Source organism: Patagioenas fasciata, chromosome 8, assembly GCF_037038585.1.
Source record: "Patagioenas fasciata isolate bPatFas1 chromosome 8, bPatFas1.hap1, whole genome shotgun sequence".
NCBI lineage: Eukaryota > Metazoa > Chordata > Aves > Columbiformes > Columbidae > Patagioenas > Patagioenas fasciata.
Window position 1 is genome coordinate 4697715 of NC_092527.1, and position 26179 is coordinate 4723893.

Below are 26179 nucleotides of genomic sequence, written 5' to 3' on the forward strand. Positions count from 1 at the left end.
CACTTTAAGGATATGCATGATTTTTTTTTTAAATAGCCAAGACAAGTAGTAGAAAATGCATTTTATTTATATGGAAAAGGCTACATTTAGATTTGTAAAAGGTCTGTGATAGTGTTATGTTGCCCACATGTCAAAAATCAGTTGTGAATAGCAACAAAATGGTTACATATCTTTCTATAGAGCAGTGCAATTAGTTCACATGGCAATAAAATCAAGTATGGAACAGAATCGAACCCAAGTGTTTCTCCATAATCAGCGTACAAAGAATTACAGTGCAAAGATAATTTCAAGACATCTGCAGTCAATCTTCAGAATATCCTAATGCATGGGATACTCCAATTATTTTCATTACTAGCAGTTGTATCTTGTCAATACTGTGCACAAGCAAGTCAGTCTAAAATGAAATGACTTACACAGTAAATAAAATATTTAGTCTATACAGTAAAAAACCCACAAGTTATATAGGTGAACAAACAAAATGAAATTTGAACATACCTAGACAACGTACTTTAAGTACAGTATTCTTCACATAAAAACAGCTGTTTTTTTCCAGCAAAAATAATTTGGTTGCTTTAAAACCCCACTGTGGGTCTCGTAGCCTCAAGATGCAGATGTCGAACTCTTAAAAACCAGAATAAATGTCTTCTGCAAAAGGATAAATATTCTTATCACAGTCATAAGGTTATTTTTGGAAGCTTGTTCTCCCTTGCTCCAGAAACACACACCAGTGAAAAAAATTCAAGAGGGAACATGATATATTGAAACAGTAAACTGTGCTCCGTTTCCTCCTAATTTTGAAAAAAACCCTAGAATTTACAGTACTCTGTGGTATATGAAAAAGTCTTCATAAGTTTACATTGCATATTTCTGAGTCCATTCTCTTGCATGTCTGTTGTATCTGTACGTGCAGAAAGAAGGGATTACAGTGAAGAGCTGTTAGTGATACACTGACAATGGCCACATCTTTACTTAATACACATCATTGAGCTTTTCACCCCTTAGCATAGATTCAGATAACACTAAAATAGTCTAAAAGCCAAGAAACACACTGTATGTTTAATTTCTAAGGTTACCTACCACGGCTGTTTAGATTCAAAACCAATCTCACAGGTTTGTATTCAAATGCATATCATCGTGCATACTTAATTTCCATTTCACAACCGTTTCCCTTATTTGTACCTTAACAGGAATTTGTTCTTAATTATTCCTAAATGTCTGTGCTATTAACGTTCTGACAGAGTTCACACATTTTAGTGGCATAAAATTCAGTATAATTAACTGGTTGGGGAAAAGGTAGGGACAGAAGGCACAGCGATATTTTTCTTCTCCATTCTGCACTGCCATCTGCATTTCAGAACCTGAAAAGAAAACGTCCTACATTTTTGACTGGATTTTAAGTCTTAGGCCTTTTCCTCTGCTTTGAAGCTGATCAGCACTCCCAGAGGTAAATGTCCCTAGAGAGTCAGTAGCTTCATCTCTGGTCCTTACATTCATTACATTCCACTCTTCAGACTAGATTCACTTTTTTCCTAAGTTCTTCAGAGAAAACGCTGACAAGTTTTTAAATCTGTTTCTTACAAACCATATAGCAACCCATGTACTAATTGGTTTTCTTTTTAAGAATATGCTACCAGACAAGTCTTTGGACTTATATTAAAATACCCACAGATAAATGCTTGGGGTAACTGGCCACATCTTTCATTTCCTAAATCCAAGATGAGATTAAAAAAAATTGAATAGGTGATCAACATAAGAAGATAAAGCTGTAATGAAGACCATATGGTCTCTCACCTTCTCTAGCAATGATTAAATGTTGAGTTTTGGAGACAGAGAAATATCCCTTGTTCACTTCCATTCACAAACAGGAGGCACAAGGGCTGCAATCACTATTAAGTGAGTAGGTGGACAAAAGCTGAGACACAAATGGGAGAAACTGAGGCACAACATCCTCAACTTGAACACTACCAGCTTTGCAGTACAAGCTACAGACTTTAACCACTTCAAACCTTGGAACCCACTTTTGATTGTATCAGACATCCAACTGTCAGGAAAAAAAAAGCCATTTTAATAATTCTTACTCCAGGGAGAGAAATACTATAGCACAGACTTCCATGTAACTTCTACATCACTGCTCCTCTATCCAGTCCAAGGTAAAAGCAATAGTCAGATCTTCGTGGACCTGTGATCTGTGATGAACCACAGGCCATTAACATGCATTGCAAGAAGTCTTCCACGGCTCAGTACTAAAAAAATAGGCACCAAACAATTTCTCAGTCATTTAACAAGGAAGTAAAAAAAAAATCCTTTTGGCTATCACAAACATTCTGCAGTATCTGAAATGAAGAGTCTAACAATTAAATAGTTAACAGTAAGGTTACCAAACAGCAGCTGAAGTAGCAAGGATAAAAAGCCTGCCCCAGACTAAATTCATAACCTTCTCCGCAGCCTGAGGAAGTCAGATAAACAGTGGTGGCTGGGCTGCCTGTGAACGTGTGGCAGGGCTATCACTATTTCATTTCTGGTCAAGGACATCAGAAAATTTGCAGCACATTATTTTTGGGGAAGCTTATTTCATTCTTGGGAAATTAGAACTGGATGTATTTGGAAAACCTCAGAGATGCCTACTCCTTGTTACTGTCCTAAACTGATCTTGTGTGTCAGTCTTTCTTAATCACTCACACACCTAGAAAATCCACAGGTACTAAAACCCAGTTACAGAAGACAGCTCAGGCCATGCTGATGGACTGTAGACTACATCCTGATTGTGCTCAAAACACCTATAGCAGCAGAGTTCAACAAAACCTCCCAGTGGTAAGCAAACCATTATTTCCTTCCTGGATCACCGATTCTGTGACCTTTCCCATGCGTAAGTTTATAAGCCCAGAAGAAGAAGGTAACTGGTATATCAGCAGAAAGCACTAAAGATGGAAAAAAAACCTTGGAAATCATGCAGGTTAATCTGTGGAACGAAGGGCCTGAGCTTCCTGCCACCTACAACTGCAACAAACTCTCAAGAAATCAATGCATCACTTAGATATGCACAGATGCCACAGTTCAGATTTTAGTGCTCAAAAGAATCACTGCAGAGAAGTAGTGCTCTGGAAAGAAACTTCATTGTGCCAAAGCACCAGGCTTGCTGGTGACCTCTAAATCAGACCTTGTGAGTGCTCAGTCATGTGTGCAGTTACCAGATAGCATTTCAAAATCCTCCTTAGGAGGGATGTTCAAGAAGCCAGCAAGCCTGAAAACTGAACTTGGGGAAATCCAGCTGGTTCCGCACTGTAAGATCTCAGAACAGTCAGCATAGAACCTTTAGAGTTAAAACCTCTCAAATCAAAATCAGATTCAGTCCAGAAGCACGTAATACTTCAGTTACGTGCTGTTCATGTTACCTTCCTGAGATCAGAAACTTTCTGTAAGTTCTACAGCCGTTCCAGAAATTAAAAAAAAAAAAGTTCTTTTCCTCTGTAAGATGCTGTAAATCGCAATGTGACGATGGTTCTTAGCACTGAAAAGAGCCTATCCCACAATGGTATCGAAACCATATGTTTGTTCTTCATACCTAACATCTGACTAAAGGCACAGGTCTTACAACCAGAGCATCACAGTAGCAACAAATGGCTCATAGTTTGGAAATTATTTTTTCATGCAGTTAATATAAAGATGAAACACAAAAGTGTGATGGTTTTATGTAACTAAGTACAAGAAATAAAGTACCCAACAGTTATGCATGTCTACAGTTCTCTGCTTGCCATTCCACTGATGGATATTTTCAAGCTTTAAAAATCTAATCCTGTAGAAATCTATGAAAAGAGTATCTTTAAAAGTTAAGACAGAAGATGCAAAGCAGATAACCATCTGCAAGTACCACACACACAATTATCTATATGTTATACTCACTTTTCCTTGTCTGACTTGTAGATCTGTGCAATGTCCGGTACTAAAGGATCATCTGGATTGGGATCACAAAGTAAGGAGCATATGGACAACAAAACTAAACAAAAGAGACACTAGATTAAACAAGTTAGTTTGCTTTATTTCTATAATCCTTTAATATATTCCAATATACTGAAGGAGGGTGGTGGGAGATTAGAAAAAGAACGCATATTAGCACTAAGCTTTCATATTGTAGTTCTGCTCAGAAATGTTCCTACAGCATCATTTTTCTAGCTCTTAAGTAAACACCATGTGATATCAGCCTAGAGAACCTGCAGCTCATGGTACCTTTTGTAATGATCCCTCCCCCATGTTTTAACCTGTGAGCATTGAACAAACTACAGACTACAGAGTTACAGATAAAATATTTGACCACACTAGGCCATTCCATCTACAGTTATTAATATTGTTAATATTACATTGCCATGCAATACTCTGTGCATATCCTTCTCCACTTGTGTGCTGACAGTTATTCTCTTCTTCATATGAACATTTCACCTAATTTGATATGTTTCACTTCCATTTTGGGAAAATACATCATTAGCATTATATGCAGGTTTCCTGGTATTGAACAAAGGATGTTTGATTTTTCTAATATTTTTCAGGAAATTTCTATTTTTATACTGAGAACTAATAGGAATACAAGGGCACACAGTTAAACAAGTCTAAACGTGTCATGAAAGGGAATTTGAATCTACTATAGAACAGGTCTGGGTTTTTCTCCTTGCTTTGTCTGGTTACCAAAGAGTCGGACTGACACCCATTTTTGGCTGTAGCAACTTTGACCACTTCACACTGAAACTTCCTTGAGCCACTGAGCTAATCCTCAGTTTATGAGTTATATGGTGTGCAAGCATTTTAAAACCTCATCAAATCAGAGCACTTAAGACCAGTAAGACTGCTTTGCTTTATACCTGAAGTATATATCTGAAGCTCAACAATACAAAGAAAATGCTGAAGATCTAAAAAATTAAAGATTTTCCAGTTCTAAATGCCGACTGTTAAACACGCTGTAAGTGCCAACTTTCATTTGCTAAATACCTTCTGAATAACTAGAAACAAGACAATTATTGCTCAGCAATAAAACAACGAATTTCTGTGGAAAGATAATACCAACTACACGCGACAGTAATTCACGTAATTCTTCAGCAACTATTTCATGAAATAGTATTAAATTTAGATTTTATTTAGCTTGTGAGACTCCTGCACAGGATCCTTGTGCATGAGCAGGAGCTGCTTTTTCAAGAAGGTATCGCAATCGCACTTGCATGGAGCAATTTCCATTGGACAGAGACTAACAGTTTTTCCCTTGTACAAACGTGATGACAGTGTTCTAAAACAAGGCACATGGTGTAGGGAGCTCTCAAGCACAGAAGCAAGACATGAACTGTTTAACCTTCTGTAACAATAGCAAGAGTGTGCCTAAGCATTTTGAGGATGGGTGGGAAAAACAAAACTATGAAAGCACCCACATTTTAAGCAGCTTTCGAAGTGACACAGAATGCCTACAACAAAAGAACTGCTTAACTGTAACCTCGATGTTCCAAAAATCTAGTGTTTATCTTGAGAAGTATAGCTACAGGACTAGAATATTGTAATGAATCTTTTACTGCTGGCTTTGAAAGCAGCTACATTTTAAAATAATCATCTTACAGAGGAATGCAAACTAGAACAATTTACCTCATTTAAAAACAAAGTGTAATTAAGACCTTAGCCCACACAAGGCTGCTCAGGCAGCCCAAAGAGCCATCAATAAGCAATCGGGTAAGCCCACACATGTCACTATGGGGGTTTTCCATTTACATCCAAATTCATTCAATTTTGAAGCTCTGCTCACCAGTTTCTCCTCAGTTCTGTATGCAGTGTCAGCTATAACACAGAAGTTGCATTTCAGGCTGATTAGACATTTATTATCCTATCCAATGTGTTTGGAACATTTCTTTGCCATGCATGTAGTATTTTATGTAACGCGACACTCCAAATAAACTGTGCCAGATCAGGACAACAGGAATTCCAATGGAATTTGCCATGTCTGTAACAAGCAGGATGAGTTCCCACTGCCCCTCCGGTCACTGCAGTAATACACAAGAAAGCACCGCGGTAGTATAGGCAATTTCATAAACACATGAGCAAACCTGCAAGTTTACCTTTAGATACAGTCAAAGCTGGTGACCATTGTGATCTCAGGATATCGAGACAAATACTGCCATTACTGTTTATGTTTGGATGGTATATTTTTGTTGTAAAAGCAATCTGGAATAAAAAAAAATAAAAAGAAAGCCAAGTAACATAAAATACTGTTAATTACATTTGGAATCCTTCACGTTGTCCCTTTAGCTCCAGTCATATCAGATCTGCCAATGCAGCTCATCTTACAGTCTTACCTGTTCACCCGCTATGAACATGTATCCCATTGCTGGCCTTTCTGGTTTGAACTTTCAAAATTAAGCCTCAAATAACTAAGACACAGAAAACAAAACTCTGACCAAAAAAACTGCCTAGGTTTTGAGAGAAAAGACTTACCTTTGGTGGTTTGAAAGGATAATCTGTTGGAAAGTGTACCGTGAGGAAAAATACTCCTCCTTGATATGCACTATCAGGCTGTGGAAAAAAAAAAAACAAAACAAAACACATTAATATATTTCAATTGTTTTGGAGCTTCCCTTCTGAATGCAGACAACCTCCCAAAGCTGTGAGTATCTTAGAAAACACATGTTTTTTCCCCAGTACACAGCCTGACGCCCACTGCAGGCTGTGCACGGAGAAGGCGCAGAGGGAGGTGAACCCCCCGCTGGCCGGCAGAGCTGCAGTAGAGCCGACCATAGCTCCTGCTGCAGTAGCCAACATGGGTATTGAGTGCTGTTCTTCCTGGGGAGAGAAAGGGAGGGAGCAGCACTTGACCGGTAGAGCCACAAACCTGCTGATCCATCAGCTCCACTGCACCAAGGGAAACAAAACCCATAGCTGGCCTTCCAAATCCTTTCTCCATGCAACACCACAGCTGCTCTGATCCTTCTCCAGCTACAAATATACTCACCTTAACAAGTGGTTTCTCTTTGCAGGTGCAAAGAGTAGGATTTTCCAACATAATTCAGGTGATCATGATGACATCATGACCTGTACAAACCTGCGAACATGCATTTTGTTAGAGAACATGTGCACAGGTTTAGGTCCAGGTTGTACACAGTTAATAGATAGAAATAACTTCGTTGCAGTCATCTGTTGAGGACATTAATCAGAAATCACAGCGCTGCTTTCTATAAATTTAGCATTGAGACTTTTCCCCCTCGCTTTTCTAGTTAATAAAAATGAAAGAGGGGAAAACCTCTCTCATTATTTGGTAAGTTTAAAACAGCAACAGAGGAACTCAGTCTCAGCAAAGCTGCATAACATCAAGTTTTTGAGTTTCCTTATAGGAACCAAAGGCAGACTGTGTTTAAAATAAAACATTTACCTTGTAGATGAGTGAAAATTACATTTTGAGAGACGAATATAAGAGGCCAAGTCGCAAATGGTCCACTAAGACCTGCCATCTTACACACACAAAATGCAGACAGTGTTGCAATGTAAGACAGGTTATATATAGAATTGCTAAGAAGCCAGCATTAGGTAACATCAGAGGAGATTGCCACTGTACTTCCAATTAGGTTTGAAAGGACTGCTTGCATGCCTACTAAATGGATTCGTCAAAGTTAAAATAAGCTGAAGATGAGACAAGTTCAGTTTCAGAGAGAAGGCAAAGTCACAGAATCCCAGAATGTCAGGGGTTGAAGGGCCCTGGAAAGCTCATCCAGTGCAATCCCCCCATGGAGCAGGAACACCCAGATGAGGTTACACAGGAAGGTGTCCAGGCGGGTTTGAATGTCTGCAGAGAAGGAGACTCCACAACCTCCCTGCACAGCCTGGGCCGGGCTCTGCCACCCTCACCATCAAGAAGTTTCTTCTCAAATTTAAGTGGAACCTCTTGTGTTCCAGTTTGTACTCATTACCCCTTGTCCTATCATTGGTTGTCACCGAGAAGAGCCTGGCTCCATCCTCCTGACACTCACCCTTTCTATGTCTGTAACCATGAATGAGTCCCCCCTCAGTCTCCTCTTCTCCAGCTCCAGAGCCCCAGCTCCCTCAGCCTTTCCTCACACAGGAGATGCTCCACTCCCTTCAGCATCTTGGTGGCTGCGCTGGACTCTCTCCAGCAGTTCCCTGTCCTTCTGGAACTGAGGGGCCACAACTGGACACAAGTGAAGTCACACTATGTGTTATGAGGTATATAAACCAAATTGACGACACTTATGGACAGGAGGCTACCCTGCTTCCACACATTGGAAATGAATTCTCAAGGTAAACTTTAGTCTTATGCTACCCTCAGGCCACCAGGAAACATACAGGATGTGCATCCCTATTTCCTTACATTATCATGATAAAGGATTAATGTCCCAACAATGTTCTTTTCTTGTATTTCAGCAGATATGGCTGAGATAAAAGTTGGCAAGAGGGGCTCATTCTTAACTAGAGAAATCTAAGGAACCGGAAGCAAAGAAAACAGTATTTTCCACTACAGAATATGGCAGGCGAATTGCAAGCTGGAAGAAAAAATGGAAATCAAGCCAAGATTTATGTGCTAGCATTTCCCTTACTCAGGTCATCAGAGTCATTCAGGACAGAGACATTATTGGTGGCAATCAGCACATAAGCATTCATTAACTCTGCTATTTTGCGATTCACCTTTAAGCAGCACAGAAAGATAAGGGTCAGAATGACCTTCTATGCAAAGGAACACAGTTGTTAAAGAAAAATGGCAAAAGCGGTAGCGTCCTACAGAAAAACTTGAAACAATCACTTCAGTTGTTGCTGGGCCACTGACAAGTTGGACACCAGACTCCAGCATGGCACTGGCAAATTAGTAACCAATCCTTCAGTGCTTCAGAGCAGCTCTGCTAAAAATGCACAAATAGCCTCAAAGCAGACAATTCCGCTTTTCTCCACCACGTGATGCTGCATCTTAATGGATTAAGTGTTGTCTCAAAATTTCAACTCAAACAATGATTCAGCTCACCATCTGAATCAGAGACGTTTCTTTCAAAATTAACAGGTCCAAAAGGAGAACACCAGGAATACAGACTCCTCACCATTATATTAACAAACACCCTTTCCCTCAGGTCATGTATATTTATTGTTTTTGCTAAAACTCTTTTCAGTTTTCCTTTAAAACTTTCTGTTCTTCAGCTTTATTGTCCGTCCTTATGTCATTTCCTTGACAAGAGTCATAAATGGGGTGTCTAGAGATCTCAACAAGCCCTTCCGCATGCAGACACCAAAGCACCCACCATTGCCAGGCTACAGTTTGCAAATCCAGTTTTTGCCAGAGTCACATCACAGCCATCAAACAAGCTCTATCTAAAAGCCCCAAAATGACCCTGTGCAGCTCTGACTTTGTGGTTACCAACTTGAACACTGGACTACACCCGTTCTTCCTCCTTTTGGATGGACGTATCTCCTAGAACTGAAATCATCACCTTTGAAAAGTGAGCCTTTCACTTTGCTGCCCCATCACCAATTCAAACACTGCAGCTGACTGATGAAGTACCCCCGACTTCACCAAGAGGGTGGATTTTTGAACAGTTACAGAAAGAAACTGGTGCCAGACCAAGAAGAACGACGATACCACCCTCAACCTTCACACGCAGCACAGCTGAATTTGGCTGCCATGTTTACAGAAACCCAAACGAATCCTCTACAACAGAAAGGCAAACGAGGTCTTCTTTCTAAGGGGCATGAATTATATACTTACAGGTCCCATAATTGTTGCTTGCCAGTGAAACACTGAAAGTCAAAAAAGACAGAACAATTAGAGATTTTTCTGAGCTTTCTCATAACCAAAAAAAAGGTCAGCAGTGGCAAAGCACTATGAGGAGCTTACGGTCATCTCCGACAGGCCCAGCGGAGCAGTGGGCCGGTGGGTCTCGCTGCAGGTCACTCAGCTCCTGTAAGAAACACACAAATATTTGAAAGACATCCACACGAAAAGAAACACCGCTCAGCAGCACCACTGCGAATGTGAGAAGGCAAACAGATTTTATTAAGCAGGTCTGTGGCACTTCTAAAGAAATCAATGCTGGAAATACCCGTTGATACTGAAATGCATTTTTTGCCAGATAGGTCTGCAGCTAAAGACAGCATTGTGCTATAAATTAACATCTGAAAGTATCTAAGAGCTATAGTCAAGTTCATAATAGGGTGAATTAGACACAGAAAAAAAAAAAAAATGAAGAAAATGAAGGGTTTCTTAACTTGTCTGTAAACTCACACTTAATTTAGACATTTATGCGCTAATCTGACTGTTGCTTTAGCTTCTGATTTTACAAAAGCTTCTTGTATTAGCATATGTACACTAGCCGAGTTAGCCTAGCTCAAAAAAGTCTTGCGGTCTGCCTAGGTGATATATGAACATAACATCAAGGTTCGTGAGTAAACTAGAAAATAAAGGAAAAACACTAGCTCTAGACCTTATTTAATATACATTGATTTAATTCTTTGTGTGCTTTTTTTTCAAAATGACTTCCACAAAACTATCAAGAAAGTTGAAATTTAAGAGAGGCATTCAGAGAGTCTTTTGCAGGTCAACTGATCTATTTCTCTTACAGAAGTCCATACAGTCCCAAATAATTTAAAATTATTATTTAATTACACAAAACCAGCTCAGCTTTCCATCACATTTATCATCACTATATCAAATGCAAAACAAGCTATATATCAGTGTTGTTTCATTTTCCTTGTTTAATTCAATATACTACTTTTGATGTCTGAAAATCTACTGTTCTAATAACAACAACTTTTTCCAACTCCAAGCTGGTAAGAACCGTGCTGTGAGAAGTTTAATGATTATGTGTAAATACTTCCATCAAAATAAGCTAAAAAATGTGTGTTAAACCACTGTTCATAAGGCACTCAAAACACACACATTTAAGTCAACAATAGACATAAGCAGGTCTGCAAACATCTCGAGTTTAGCGTGAGGAATAACAGTGGAAACATTTCTACCAAAAAAAAATCATTAGTCAAAACAACTACTTCAAAAATCAAGGTTTAAATCCAGCGTAGAATTTGTTTACATGGCATCATCAGATCTTACGTACAAACTGAAGCATTAGAACTCTGCATGTCTCAACTACTGTGACACGTTTATCCATTTACACCCAGGACACATTTTGACGGGCAGAGTCCTCTTTTGGAGGGACCCAGCTGACCATGGACTGGGCACCTAAATCCATGCACACTTCTCGCAGAGCCCCTCACTGCAACACGTCTTCAGCCCCTTAACAGAGTGATAATGTCAATAATGCTCTGAAGTCACTCCTCATAATCCTTGCAATTTAAAACAAAAGAGGCAGCCCTTTGATTTACTGAAAAAACTCCGTCTTCCAACTAGTGTTTCTGCCCTTAACTTCATTCTGTTGGTGAAACTGTGTGCTGGTCCACAAGAAACACCCCGAGCTAGACTCGGACTAATAAAGGCAACAGCAAAACCCCTTAGAAATGTAGTTCCCTTTTTAATCAGAGGATTCAAATTTCAGGAGGGGAATGATAGAAAGAACCAATAACCTATGTAAGACCAAGTCACTGCACGTATGCGAAGGGAGTCGACAAGTCTCCAATTTCTGAGTCACGGGAGCTGTAACAAGTATTAACGGCAGCACAGCCGTTCCAGCCTCTGTCTGCTCTCATTTGCAACTCAAGATCTAACTGAACAAGTGAAGATTAAGCCTTGTATGTAAAAAGTAACAACCCAGCTACACAAGAATGTTAGCCAAGAGAGAATTCAAAGCCTAAAAGTCATGCATCTTACAGCAGTCATGGTGGACTACTAAATCAAAGGCAATGATGGGAAAAATATGCAGCTTAAACTCTTCAGAAAGTCTCCAAAATATTATGCATATACGAACTGCTAGGCAAGCACTTGATTTGGAGTGACAAGTGTGTAACAGCACTCTCATTTGCTAGATGCTTTCCTCAAGCTCTTTACATACCCTCAACTCACAGAAATTGGTTTCTTTCCATATATAGGCATGTACTCCAGAATTGGCAGGAGCTTGGTAAGGTTCCTCAGGTGTGCATTTTCATCTTGTTCAGACTAAAGGCACTGAAATTTGTCTGTGATTAAAAACATGTTTTTAATTATACCTCAGTGAGACTCAGAACTACCAACTCCTGTCATTAATATTTCCCTAATAATGATGAAAAGGCTCTCTTCAACCAGACGTAGAAAACCTGCTTCGTGACTTTACATATTCACAAAAGAACAAGAAGCTGAACACAAGAATTCTCTGTACAAAGCAAATTCTCCCAAGAAGCCCAAAGCGTTTCCTGGACAAAGCTGAAGAGTTACAAAGCACCACGTGCTGAAACCTCATCAAGATGTGCAAGAGAACTGCATGTAAGGTATTACACAGCCAACACTAAGGATTTCTCTGTAATTTTAAGTTAATTGGCTCCAGTATCTCTGTCCATGTTTTATGCATTATCACTATGTAGCTCCATGATGCAGGTCTGGTTACTCCAAGGCCTCATCTACACCGATATTTTTAGTCACTGGTATAGAAAATGCCGGTGATGTACTTTGATGTACGTGGGCTAACAAACAGGGTCTGTTACTCGAAGCAGTGCAGATTCTGTTTCAAAAGAGAAACTCAACACTACAAATTGCAGTGTACACCTGTGCAGTGTCTGATATGAGAATACACAAACCCAAAATTTGGCCTGCAAGAAGTGCAAACAGAAGTATCAGTTATTTAAGACACTGGTGAACATCAAAGCATCTGTCAAGAGCTCCAACACATGCCACAATAACCCAGTGCTGCCAGGATAAATGCGTATGGAGAAAACAGCTAAGCTGAGGACAGGGGTAGGAATAATCCTCTAATCCTCTCAAACATAAAAAAATATTACAAAGTCTCCAAATTATCACCTTTTATTGCACCACACACTCTGTAGAAGAGCTCCGTGGGCAGCATGAAGCAAAAACATCAAAATCCATTTTAACAGCTGTAAAACACATGCTATGGTAAATTATAAAGCCTGAAAATATTCCTGAGTGTGCGGGACTAGTACTTACTGTCAGGGTGTAATACAGGATGTATTTCATAAAAGTGTGAATTGGGTGAAGACTGGAAGGCTCTTCTAACACTCACACGCTTCATGAGCGGTCAGGCTTCTCTCCAAAAAGCTACTGGAACGAAACTATGGAGGACACTTTGATAACAAGGAGATAAATATTCTCAGGATAGTACTTATGGACACTCAATGGTTATGAGCAGGAGTAATAACAAACAAACAAAAAAAAAGGCCCTAAAAATGCCTCCTTTTTCAGTTTAAAAATAAAAAAAAGGCTGCAGACTATCAGAAGACCAAAATAACCTGAAGGCAGCATCACTAAAAGCTATTTTAATTATTGAAGCGACAGAAAACCACAGCCAGAGAACTTTTCCACGTTGTTATTTAAAACATAGGCTTTCATATTTGCCAGCTATGTTCTTCCTTTCTTGCACAAAATGCACTATAGACCACGGACTCACTTCCATGCATACACTGCTGCTGTTATATTAATGACGTTTGAAACTATCTGTCAAAAAACCAGTGATTATCCTTAGACGAGTTAAAGGATTCTCTGTTCCTCAGAACTTGGGTAAATGTAAAGAAATACTTATCATTTTTTGATACGAAGGTAAGTCTTTTATACATTGCTTTAATGCAAAAATAATAATGCTGTGATATCACAGCATGTTAAATGGATTTTGATGTTTTTGCTTCATGTTTTGAAAGTGAATTAAAACATTTGCTATTTTGGATCCAAAAAAGAAGCTCCCTCAGTATGCTTATTGCCACCTAAAGACAGCGTGTGACTTGACAGTTTAAAGTCAAATTCTAAACCACAAATATTGATAAAATTTTATTTATCTGAGTCAATTTACAGTAAGAAAAGTTATTTTCAATGTAAATGTTCAAGTCCATATGTCCTGTGTAGTCTACGCATATATGAAACACATACTGAAACGAACAGGCACGCAGTTCGCTGACACAGCTAAACGTTTGAATGCCCCTGTTCTTACTGAGTTGTGGGAGAAACACAATCAAGCGCTATGCACCAATAAGATGAAAAAAAACAACAGCTATTTTCAAACCAGCCTTCAAATGCATCTCTTCTCACTGGTTTCAAAATATCTTCTAAAATTTCTTACAAGTCCAATTTTTTTTATGCCTTTAACAACAGTAATTACTGGTTTTACATGTATTTTGATAACAGCCTGAGCCATTAACAAGCACAACATGAACAGTAGAGGAGCAGCCAGAAGCACAGGATTTGTGATGAAAACTGTCTCCTCAGCTGTAGCACTGAGCTGACCGTACAACAAACTCACAGCTGGATATATGAACACAGAGTTCAGAACAGCAGCGGTGCTGCACAGGACGGACAGGTAGAACTGACCGACGCACTAACCTGCATAACCTGAATTATCTGCTGCCTTGCACAAAAGCCACAGTGTCTTGATTTCCAGAGGTGGTAAAAATAGAGGCTTCTTTGCACAGTTATGTTTTCAAACTAAAACCTACGCTATTTGTTTTGTTTTCATAATTTGCAACATCTGGAATTCACATACCCCACAAAAACCCAAGTTATTCTTTTACTAGTGCACCAGACTGCAGAGAAGCACCTCCTGCCCCAGGGAACATCTACGCTACATCACACACAGGGTGCAGCCTCGACTTTGTGACAGTGTAGAAGCACAGTGTCTCTTCCAGGCCCTGACAAGGTAAACTGGCACAGGCTCCCCAGCTGAAGATGAATAAGAATCCCCCATCCTCCTGCAATCCGCTGAGGATCTCTGGGATGGATTTGTGCCGGGGGCGGCCCTGACAGCTGTGCTGGCACAGCAGAGCGGGATGTCCTTGCTGCTCTGCCACCCCCAGCACTGAGCTGAACATGCTTGCACGCGATCATCTCATTCAGTTGTTATTCAGTTGCTCACTTTGTACGAAAGCTCCCAAGCGCAATGCATTGCTCTGTTACTAGTGTGTAATCTTGAGGTCCGCACGTTGTCCTCCTTTGAGGAGTCCCTCAGGGCTGATCAACAAGAGGCGGGATGCAACGACACAGACCACAACAGCAACGACATTTAGAAACTGGAGTCCCAAGCTGTATGAGACAAAATATGCTCACTAACATTCCTACATACTACAGCTTTGCTTTCTCTGTAGGTACTACCATCCTGAACACACAATTTATCAAAATTATCATGAACAAACACTCAAGCCTGACACCAAAATCCCTTGGCTGTGTTGAAGCGCGGTTCAGAGATCACATCTAGACTGACAAGCTCCCAAGTAACACCACTGTGTTTTCCAATAACTCTTTGCTCCCCAAAGAGCTCCTCTAGGCACTATGAAGTCCTTACAGCTTTTCCTCTACTCCAGATCTTACCCCTTCCTGCTCTTGAGGTATAAAATAGCAATCAACCTTTATAGCCAGTCTGAAGCATCAGGAAGTTAGATGGGATAAACACACCATCATACAAATACATAATTTTCAGGAAAGCTCTATACATTACAGTGACATCATGATAGCTTCTTTTCAATTTCTCCTCTTTATTTTAACTTTCCATCTGAAACAATCCTATTTTCTTGCCACTTTCCTATTCCACTGCTCTGGAGGCAGCTGCTGGCCAAATCTCTCCAGTCATATTTTCCTTTTCTTACCCTGGAAAGGCAGCAGATAGTGATGAAGGAAGTTAACGAAAAAAATAAAACCAGCAATAGTAATTTCTGCAGCAACTTAGAAACAAGAGCTACCTAGTTCTGAATCTACTCTCTATTCTCCGGTAGGTCCTTCCCCAATGTCTCTTTATTTTTCAGTTAAAAGTTACTGTGTAATTAGGAAATCTTACACTACCTTGAAGTCAGCATTTTGGGCAGTGTTTCTTTGTTTTCAAAGAGTAGAAACAGAATCTAATACATCTTACAGGATGAAAAATACTATTTCATAGCCTACTCATAATTTCACTTCTATTGAACACCAAGCTTTTAAATGCCACGTAAAGAAAACTGTGGGTTTCCAATATGTATGGAAGTCTTTAAAGCCGAAAGAAAAGTTACACACTGAATGTGGTAAGCTAAAAATACAGAGGAAAAATCCTGTTCTAGCAGGAGATAATTTGGAAGGCCACAAACTACCACTCTACCTCAAAAATACCAGAACACTACCAGACTTTGCACTTTGCTCACCTTAGCAGAATGAAACTGAACAAGAAGAGGAAAGAGAAGGGATTCAGAACAATCCTTCTCTTATAAACACCAAAGTCAGGTGACGGTCAAGAAAAGCCGCAAAATTTAGAAGGCAACAAAAGGTAAAGTATTCCCATAATATGTAAAAGCATGGCAGTTATTGCCAGAGAAAAATCACTGTAGTTATTTATTAATATTTGATATAATTAACAAATACAACATTCACAAGAAATATGTGATGTAAAGTAACAAAAATCTCCCTTAGTTACATTGCCTGTAAAGGCACAATAAAATTTGTAGTATAAGACTTATGAGACTTTTGGTAAAAATCCATCCAAATAACTTTGTATCTATTGTGCGGTATCTTAAATCAACTCCCTGCAGGGTCAACCGGTCACTAGAGACCCCTGTTTCTGTAAGAGCAACGTCTTCCAGCAACAAAAGGGAATCCAGAACAAGAACTTACAGCACAGCACAAACACCAACTGAATGCGCCCACCAACAGCAACAAAACACCACGGACTCCATAGCGCGGCCAATGCGCTGACACTAACTCAGCTTCTATGTTTACCATCCGTAACACCTTTTTTGTCAGCACTGTGCAATGACCGATGATCTTGCCAAGCAAAAGGAATATAGAAAAGGAATATAGACATTTACTCCACAAGTAAAGCCTGGTCATTCACAAATATGACCCCAAACTCCCCAGCTGGGATACACCCAGAGGTCACACCTGACAAAAAAAAAAAAAACACTTTCGCACGGAGCAAACCAAGCTGTCCGCCTCAGGAGCACAATATTTTGGCAACAGATATTTTATTTACACTTCTGCTAAAGATAACCCGCCAACACGAAGTCGCTTTTCACCCCCCCAGTTCACAACCTCGTGAAATATCTCGGATGTTGTATTAACCACAGCTTGAAACGCTGACTGGAAAGAGGCCTATGGAGGAGACGAAGGGTCCCGAGGCCCCGAGGAGCGGAACAAAAGCCGCCCTGCCCTGCTCTGCCCTTCCCTCTCCACCTCCGCTCGCTCCGCCCGGGCCCCTCACGGGCCGGGCCGGCTCGCTCCGCGGTGACCGCAGCGGCGGGTAGAAGAATGTCAGGACCGGTGTCAGGCGGAGACAAGGCGGGAAGCAGCTCCCCCAGACTCCCTCGCTCCGCACCCCCTCCGCCTCGGCCCCACTCACTTTCTGTATCCGCTTCAGCGCCATGGGAGCGCGGGCCAGGCGGCGGGAGCGCGGCGGGAGGGCCGGGCGGGGAGCGGGGCGGGGCGGGACGGGCCCTTTGTGTCCGCCCTGCGCGCCGGCGCTGCTGCTGCCCCCTGCCGGCTGGGGGTGCGCACCCCACCCCACCGCTGTTTCCTTTCTTTACATCAGCATCTGGTGAGCAGGCTTGTCTTTGACCTTGTCCTCGCCCCGTGGGATTTCGGTGGATGACTGGGAGACTAAATCGCTAGGAGGGCTGTTTGTGCTCAGAGGACAAAAAGTGTTCGAAGGTCGCGTCCTTCACAGGTGCACGGAGGAACGGAGGGAACGGATGGCGCAGGGCGCCGGGGCTGCCAGGAACAGCCACATGTCACATTCACGGTGCTGTACACACAGAATCCCAGAACGTTAGGGACTGGAAGGACCCTGGAAAGCTCATCCAGTGCAATCCCCCCATGGAGCAGGAACACCCAGCTGAGGTTCCACAGGAAGGTGTCCAGGCGGGTTTGAATGTCTGCAGAGAAGGAGACTCCACAACCTCCCTGGGCAGCCTGGGCCAGGCTCTGCCACCCTCACCGAGAACAAGTTTCCTCTCAAATTTAGGTGGAACCTCCTGTGTTCAGAGTGAACAGGAGGGGCGTGCTAATGGAAAAGACGGCTGAGCAGGCCCCAGACAGCTTCACTCGCAGAGCCTGCCCACGGGGCCGGTCACACAGCAACGCCCACCACCCGCTCAGGGCACCCTCAAAGCCCATCTTCCCCCGCAGCGCGCCCGCCCCGAGAGCCCCTGTTCCCGGCGGCGGGCCCTTTAAGAGGGCGGGCCCGGCTGCCATTTTGTGGTGGGAGGGTCGGCCGGCGGCTTGCGCATGCGCGCGGAGCTGCGCGTGCCAGTGGCGGCGTGTGGAGCGGCGGCCATGGGGCTGGGGCAGAACGCGCCCGTGCGGGGTAGGGGGGGCGGCCGCGTCCACCCCGCGTGCCGGCGGGGGGGAGGGAGGGGTGGGCGGCGCGTGAATGGTGCGGCGCGTGAATGGCGCGGTGCCGCCCTTGGGCGACTCCCCGGGGACAAAATGGCGGCGCCCTGCGAGGACGCGGGTGTCCCCGGGGCGGGCCGGATCCCCTCCGCAGCGGGACGGGCGGGACCTCTGGCCTGGCCTGGCCCGGCCCGCCTTCCCCCGGTGAGCGCCCGCTCAGGCTCGTTTGGGCCCCTGGCGGCCGGGTGGTGCTTTTGTTCAGGTCTCGTAGTTCATGTGAGGTGTAGATGTCACTGCATCCTGTAAATATCTGGCGTTGTAGCTGTTTCTCACGGCCCGGTGCCGCACGGAAGGGATGTCGTTGTCACTTGTGCCGTGCGGGCGGCCAGAGCCACGTGTGGTTGAAGGCTGGGGATGGATGGGTGGAGTGGAACAGCTGAATTACCTGATTTCCTCTAGAAAAAAATGAGTTTAATCCTGCGCGGCTCTGGTCTCCAGTTGCAAAGCTGCTCGTGGTTTATCCCCTTAAGTCGGGGGCCTCCATCCATTTTGGGGGGTGGGGGGGGCGGGAGGGGTACACTGTTGGTACAGAAGTGTTGGCAAAGGCATCAGCATAGTCCAGACTGGGTTACAGTAATGCAAGGTTGTGCTATTAAAATAACCAAAGCCCTGAGGATGATGACTTGATGAGAGTTTGCAGTCAGGTTGCATTCTCAAGGGCACTTTACCATCATTTGTAAGCTTGCAAGAACCAAAACAGCTCCTGTATACTAGGAATTGAGAAGGAAACTTAGTTTGTGGGGGAGGGAGAAGAACCTGCTCCTAATCAAGCTGGAAATGTCCTCCTTATCCCAGGAGAGCGGCGCAGAGTGTCTGGAGGTGCTTTGTTTAGGAGGCAGTGACACAGGGTTAATGTGATTTCTGTCCAGATTAGACTTGACCGGCGACTGGCAGGGTCACAGCTTTGTCTGCAGCTCCTGTGTGTCCCAGGCTGATTAATTTGGGGAATCATATGGATTCCTTATGCCCTACTGAAAATTAGGCACTAGGACCTTACCATATTTTTGTGGGATTTAATTCCTGGGAATAATTGGAGAGTTAATTGCTTCTGTGCATATTGGGGTGCATAGATGCTGGAAAGTTTCCCTTTGGGGGGTGGTGAAGGGCTCAGCAGGTGCTTTTTGTTGTGAGTAACACGGTTGTTGGCAGGTGTGACCCATGCTGACCACAGATCTGATCACCGTGACTTGTCTTTTGCTGCTTATCGCCCAGATCCAACAGCCTTTCTCCCTCAGGTGGCCTCTTTACCTTGTGGTTTCAGTTAAATTAAATCTGATGGTCATAATCCCATTTCTTGTGGATGCTGTGAAGTGGTAAAAGTGAGTTATCTGCTTGACTTTCACTACTGGGCTTTCTGTGCAGCCAGTTCTCCGGGACACTCTTCAGTAGGCAAACGTGACGTTTCTCCAGGCATGGCCCGCAGGACGGTGATCTGATCTCTCCTTGTGGACAGTTTGCACTACTGGCCTGTCATAATCAAGTCTTAGACAATAAAAGCCTCTTCCTTGGCAACAAGAGGAGGAGAACAACACTTTGGAAGTCATAAGCGCTTCTGCCGAAAAAAATATCGATTTTTTATGTCTGGGGTTATTACTCTGTAACTGATTTTCAAATAACATGAATGTTTTTTAAGCAGCAGAGGTAACTTGAAAATTGTCTCTTAGACCTGTCTTGGACTAACTTTGTTGGGGTGCAACTATTGCCCACGTCAGTGCCAGTTCCTGGAAGGTAAATTGATACGCGTCGTAACCAGGATCGCGTGCTCCTGGTTGGAGCCAAGACTGGCTCGGTTTCTTCGTGTGCTTGTCAGTGCAGATGGTGAATTGTGTTCTTCCTGCGGATGAAATATGTCTGAGCTTTCTGGTAGATCCTAAAGTATCTCTGTAACCTAGATCTGGAAACATCTAGAGCAATATCTGACCTGTTTAGAGAGAGAAGAGAGGAGAAATTTTGTGATCCAGATCTCATGTTCATTAGGATATGACCAAAGAATATTAAAAAAAAATCAAAATCCTACTGTTGGCTTGTTACTCTTCTGTCTGCTGATTGGTTTGTGTGCTCCTTTGCACTGTCTGCTCTCCTGGATTGCATTCTTTGGGCTTCTGGTTTCATCCTCCCATCTGTCGTCCCTTTTTTAATCTCCTTTGTGTGTTACTTTTTCTGGAGTTTTAGCCAGATCTTCTCCACTGTTTAGTGCTTATGACACTGAAACTTTTTTTTTTTTTTCTGCCGTGTTACACAGGCCTGTAGTTTTGGTATTATACCAAATTTTGGTTTGGTTTTATACCAGAATTTTGGGTTTTGTATTTTTATACCAGAATTGGGATTTGTTTAATAATCACCCAAATTTGCTCTTAGCATTTTTATTTTAAAAAATAAGTTAAACCCCTTGACATTCCATGTCAATGTCGCTCTGTTAACAGTTGCCTTTTCATGTAATATGTGTATGACCTTAAGAGTTTTGCAGTGAACTGTTAAATTGGCACCGGAGGCCTTTTGAAACAGAACTTTTAATGTTTTAAAACTCCTGAAAAGTGTTTTCCTTCCAGGTACACTTTTAGGTTCACTTAATTTGGAAGGTGAAATGGGCATTTCAGCTCTTCCAAATCTGTTTGTGAAACAACAGTTGACGACAAAACTTGGTGCCTCTGAAACCCTGGAGGATGATACTGTTGTAAGAGAGAGCCTGTTGGTCAAATTTTAAAAGCTTTCATAAATTTACATGATGTTTATTAAGACAGTGCTGAAATCTAAAGTGTTTTAAGTGTTTGGATTTCATGTATTATTGGTTGATATCATTTCCACCCTCATACAGCTCCAGAGAAGCGATGGAAAAAAGCTAATACAGTAAAAAGGAGACTGTGATCTATTATAAGAAAAAAATACATATATTAAGCTGTTTCTATACAGTGTGCTTGTGTAACAGATTCATTTCACCCTCAAGGGAAGAAGTAGAGTCATTGAGATACGAGGTGACAGTTGCTTTAAATGAATCTGTGCTGGTTGAGCTGGATGTGCTGTGAGACTGTGGGGTGCTCAGAGGGCTCTGGAGAGCACTCTCTGGATGGATCTAAACCACTGAATTTGGAGTGTGCTCTCTGGGGCTTTTATTCTTTTAAGGAGTTTGGGAGCAGTGAAACGTGCCCTAATATTTTTTGCTTAAAGATGGTTTTCTGCATCTTAATATCACCCTGTTGTTACAGGGAGGGTTTGTCACTTGTTGCAGGAGTGCTCTCAGTGTCTGTTGGTCTCTTCTGCTTCATTTAGTAAGAAAATTGACTCTGAAGCATTTTTGCGTCTTTTATTCCTAGAGTAAGACTCTAAAGGAGTGCCTGCCTTCCCCGATCTTACAGGGCTGAAGAAATGGTACAAATATTTATCTAATTCTCTGTATTGCTACATCCAGCTTGGTGCATGTGAGCTACCGTAGTGTTTTAGCTGAGGAAAGGCCTTGGTCTTTAAAAGGTCTTTAAAAAGGCTGTGGGATGGGGTAGAAACCCTCTTGATCCTGTTAGTGCGTGCTCACAGAGGCAATACAGCAAGTTAATTGGCAGTGGAAGGCAGCACGAGCTAGCAAAGGCTTTTTGTTTCTCCTTGGCCTTTACTGCAGCGAGGGCTCTTGCTCCGAGGATGCCGTCTGGCTTGGCGTTTTTCAAATCTGATGCAAACATGCAGGATAGAAATTTCCAACTGGAGACTCTTCTACTTTTCTTAAGTGGTGTAAATGTGCTAAAACTTAAATCCCTGTTTGATTTCTTTGTAGAGTCAGCCAGGCTCTGTATGTACATGTTACGAGTACATGTGTGAGGAGAGGCGGTGGAAAAGGCAAAGAGCAGTCACCTGCTGCTTTGAGGAAAAGGGCCAGGGCTGTTGCTGCAATCAGAACCTTCGGGCTGAAGTCCAGCGTGTTTTCATGAGACAGAGAGAAAACAATAGAGCCACGAAAAAGTAGTGAAATTATAGAAGGAAAAGGAAATTATACTAAGTGAGACTCTAAAGATTTTTAGAGAGAACTAGAGGGAGAAAAAACGCAGATGAGAGGTAGTGGAAAGAGGGTTTTTTTAATGGAAGTTGTCTTTCAGAGTTGGGACCAAATTCCGTTAAAATAAACTAGTGCTATTATTCCTAAATCTTTTTTGATCCTTGTTCTTTCCTGTACACCACAGTAGGCATTTAATCTAAGCTGTCTTTTGTTACTGGTGGTGGTATATAAATTAATTTCCCCATTGCCAAACACCGGTTAACTTTTTTTAGTTACCAGATGCATTATATTAAGAGCTACTCACTCAGTACCCATGGTTTGAGGGGATCCTGCTTGCTTTGCTAACACTGAGTGTTTTGCAGTGACTCTCCTGCAACTGAAACAAACAACAGGGTTTTTTTTGCTGCTACAGGGTGTATTATAGCTGGTTTAATGTGCCTAACTTGGAAACACTATACTGTGGATGTTGGTATCAGAGATTCCCAAATAAAAGGTTAAAAAATCCCCCAAAACTGTGCCAGGTTAATCTTCATCCTTGTGTAGAAGGAACTGGGGTGAAGGAGAACTCTGCTCAGTAGAAAGGAATAGATTAACTAGGTGAGTGTCGAAAGAAAATATGGTTCTACATTTCTATGTTACTACTACAGAACAAAAAGGTCTGTTGAAAAGTAAAGGTGTTGCCACAAGCATGAAGACACTTAGTACTGAGCAGTTTTAAAAGAAGGTTGTGATCAAAACCCAACAGTCACTCTTTTTATCTTCTCTTTTGTTCTAGTTGAATGGATTGCTGCAGTCTCCTTAGCTGCTGGTGCAGCTGCTGTTGGGTATCTAGCTTACAAAAAATTTCTCTCTAAAGACAAATGTTGCAAAGCAATGGTGAATCCCAGTGTCCAGAAGGATAACCCCAAGGTAGTCCACGCATTTGATGTGGAAGATCTGGGAGACAAGGCTGTGTACTGTCGTTGTTGGAGATCCAAGAAGGTAAGAGAGGAATAAGTGGTCCAGTTTTCTTCGGGTGCATGTGTCTTTCAACAAAGCTATTTTCAAACTGCTTTATTTAGAGGAAACTAACCTCACTTATTCTGCAGTGTTCTAATGGATAAAACTATGTAGACTGAGGCTGAGAGCACGACCCTGCAGGCGGGATAGCGCTGGATGCTGGCTGGTGCCGCCTCTTCCTCCCGCGGGGCTGAGGCAGGAGTGCTGCACAGAGTGGAGCCGAGCTGCTGGGTTTCGTATCAGGCCTCTCACCCACTCTGTGCTCACGTGGACGAAACAGCGTTCAGCCAAAACACAGGGAGACCCAAGAGAGCAGCACAGCAGCTGTGCTCCGAGGTCACAATGGATTTAATGGGGATGTTCTAATGAACTTTCAGCCTCAGTTCTTAATTCCAACTTTGGATGTACTTCAGATATGTTTATTTTCTTTTTTTTTTTTTTTTTTGCAGTTCCCGCTGTGTGATGGCTCTCACATAAAACACAACGAGGAAACTGGTGACAATGTTGGGCCTCTGATCATCAAGAGGAAGGAGGCGTAGAGTGGACAGTAGGAGCTACAAAACGAATGTCTGACAAATCCTCTGCTCACTTGTAACTGGGGGAAAAACCACAAATTCTTTGTCGTGTCACTGAAGCCTTTCCAGTGTAGCATATACATCAGGCTTCAGCATGTGTATTTTTTCTGGTGCTTGTCTTGTTTTAATCACTACAATGCATAATTTACTAAATAGTCATGGTTTAAATTTTTTGTCCTGTGAAGTAGCTGAACCTTCTAATTGAGTATGGAACTAAAATGGCGCACAGAATGTACTTCATCAGAAGATAGGTATTAAATGATTTTCAAATACGTGTGTACTACTCTGAGGCTATTCAGTAGAATGTGTGTTCAAAATGTAGGTCCTAAAATCCTGGAGAGGTTCTAAAGTCACAGGTCTGGATAGATTTCTATGTAAAAGGCAATGGCAGGGAAGAAGTCATGGGGCCAAAATGCAGCTTAACCTCTGATTGTGCTGCATTTTCTGCAGGTGTCATGTTTGGCCTGTTACACTACTGTTCTGTGTGGCTTCTGTAAAAGAACAAATTTTAAATTGCTAACTATGAACAGACAAACATTGAAGGCTTACAGCAGGATGAGACTGAAGGGCAACTTTACTTTTGATTTTACAGCAGTGTTGAAAGTTGACCCTACTACCGTACGTACCGTAGTACTGAACATACTACCGAACTGCAGACCTGTGTCTAGAGCAGGATTAGGAAGGTGGTCTCTGCGAGAGCTTTCTTAACAGACGACTGGGATGATTCCAAGTGCTCCAAGAGTGATGGGCAGGGGTTGGCAGAGTTGTCTTTGCTGCTAGGAAGCCTTAATTTCACTTGCGGTCTCTAGCAGTTTAAGCTCATGTCCCCAGACCACAGGGCACCTCTGTGGGGGAGGCTATGCCAATTTATTCCAGAAGGAAAAATAAAAACTAAAATCCCACCCACACTCTTAGTGTCTGCTCCATCCTTGCTCTGGCTGGTTCCGGAGGCCTTGTCCTGCTGCGGAGGGGAGGTACACCATTCTTACTAAGTGGCCTTAGGCTCTGTGTCTTAAATAACTCCTTCCTCCCTGGGCTACCTGTTAATGTGCTTCAGCTAATTTTACCGAAAGAACTGACATAGACAAGGAAGGGCTTTGACGACAGCAAGAAACAAGGGGGAAAGAAAGGACGAGACAAGGAGAGCTCTTACCCTTCTTTCGTATGGCCCTTGTCTGACATGGTTGCATTAATGGCTATCATGTTCGTTTCCTTAAATTAAATAGCTCTGGTTTATTAACATGCAAATGACTACAAAGCAAAACCCAAAGAGTGGGGTGGCAGAGGGCAGTTTTGTATTAAACTTGGTCTGTTAGTGTAATTGCAGTCTGTCTAAGATTGAGCTCTCGGTGTCCTGGGACAGAGAGACTACCTCAGAGCTGGAGAAAGGCCTTGTCAAAAACTGACATTTCTACCTGGATCCTAAAGGATTCTTCCACATGTTTGGGGCAGTAGAGGTTTTGTTTGTTTCTTGGTTTGGTTTTTTTTTTTTTTTTTTTTGTTGTTGTTGTTGTTGTTTTTTGTTTTTGTTTTTAGAGGGTTTGGTTGATACAACTGGTTCAGATTAAAGAAGATGTTTTGCATATTCTTGATGTGAGGCTTTTGGAGGCCACGGTCTTGGCTGACTGGTCTGAACTTTGGCAGAAGGCACATAAAGCAGAGAAGGTGCCACAGAGGGAGAGAAAGAGGGTTTGGGGCAACCACTGTCTGTGAGAGACCTCTGCTTGTAAGAAGTTGCAGTCAAATACATTTAGTTCTGTCTTTTCTTCCTGTCTTGACTGTAAAGGTACTTGTTATTTTTTACGTGGCAGAGTACTGATGCGTATGGAAAGTTGTTTTAACCTTAAATTATCAAATACCTTGCTTTTATTGAAAACAAAGTTATTTCTGTATTATTAGAATATGGCACTGGGTATTTCTGTATTTTTGTCAAATACACATCTGAGCTCATCTTAATCTCGAGGTTGTCATGTCTATGTTTTCTTGTGGGTGTGCAGTTTCTTTCCAGGGGGGGTTACACTGTGGGTAGTGCTGCACGCCAGTGCTGCTGTGATCATCCACCTGAGTCGGGCTTGGGTTCTCCTCTGAGACTCCCGTTCCTGGCACAGCAAAGCCCGACTGCTCTTGAAGGAATAAAAGTTCACTGAAAGCTGCATGAATGTTCTGAGAGATGAA

The 26179-nt window shown here is 42.3% G+C and overlaps 2 protein-coding genes across 5 annotated transcripts; one reads left to right on the plus strand and one right to left on the minus strand.

Moving 5' to 3' along the window:
- Positions 1–46: 46 nt before the first annotated feature.
- Positions 47–17510, minus strand: UBE2D1 (ubiquitin conjugating enzyme E2 D1). 3 transcript variants are annotated; one of them, XR_010651792.2, is made up of 8 exons: positions 17400–17510; positions 9854–9917; positions 9725–9756; positions 6460–6537; positions 6084–6189; positions 3901–3994; positions 1792–2243; positions 47–898 (listed from the first exon to the last, which is right to left on the minus strand). XR_010651792.2 is itself a non-coding variant. In XM_065843854.2 (7 exons), exons 1-7 carry the CDS (start codon positions 17421–17423, stop codon positions 853–855), a joined length of 444 nt encoding a protein of 147 aa, XP_065699926.1. In that variant the 5' UTR covers positions 17424–17510; the 3' UTR covers positions 47–852. The 3 variants fall into 3 exon arrangements, 2 of the variants coding, with proteins under 2 accessions (XP_065699926.1, XP_065699928.1); XM_065843854.2 differs by lacking the exon at positions 1792–2243; XM_065843856.2 differs by lacking the exon at positions 1792–2243 and having other exon boundaries at positions 47–1358.
- A 735-nt stretch (positions 17511–18245) lies between these two features.
- On the plus strand, positions 18246–25960 carry CISD1 (CDGSH iron sulfur domain 1). 2 transcript variants are annotated; one of them, XM_065843606.2, is made up of 3 exons: positions 18246–18362; positions 23206–23411; positions 23879–25960. In XM_065843606.2, the coding sequence occupies exons 1-3, from the start codon at positions 18284–18286 to the stop codon at positions 23966–23968; spliced, it is 375 nt and encodes a 124-aa protein (XP_065699678.1). In that variant the 5' UTR covers positions 18246–18283; the 3' UTR covers positions 23969–25960. The 2 variants fall into 2 exon arrangements, with proteins under 2 accessions (XP_065699678.1, XP_071667662.1); XM_071811561.1 differs by lacking the exon at positions 18246–18362 and adding an exon at positions 18424–18592.
- The last annotated feature ends 219 nt before the right edge of the window (positions 25961–26179 follow it).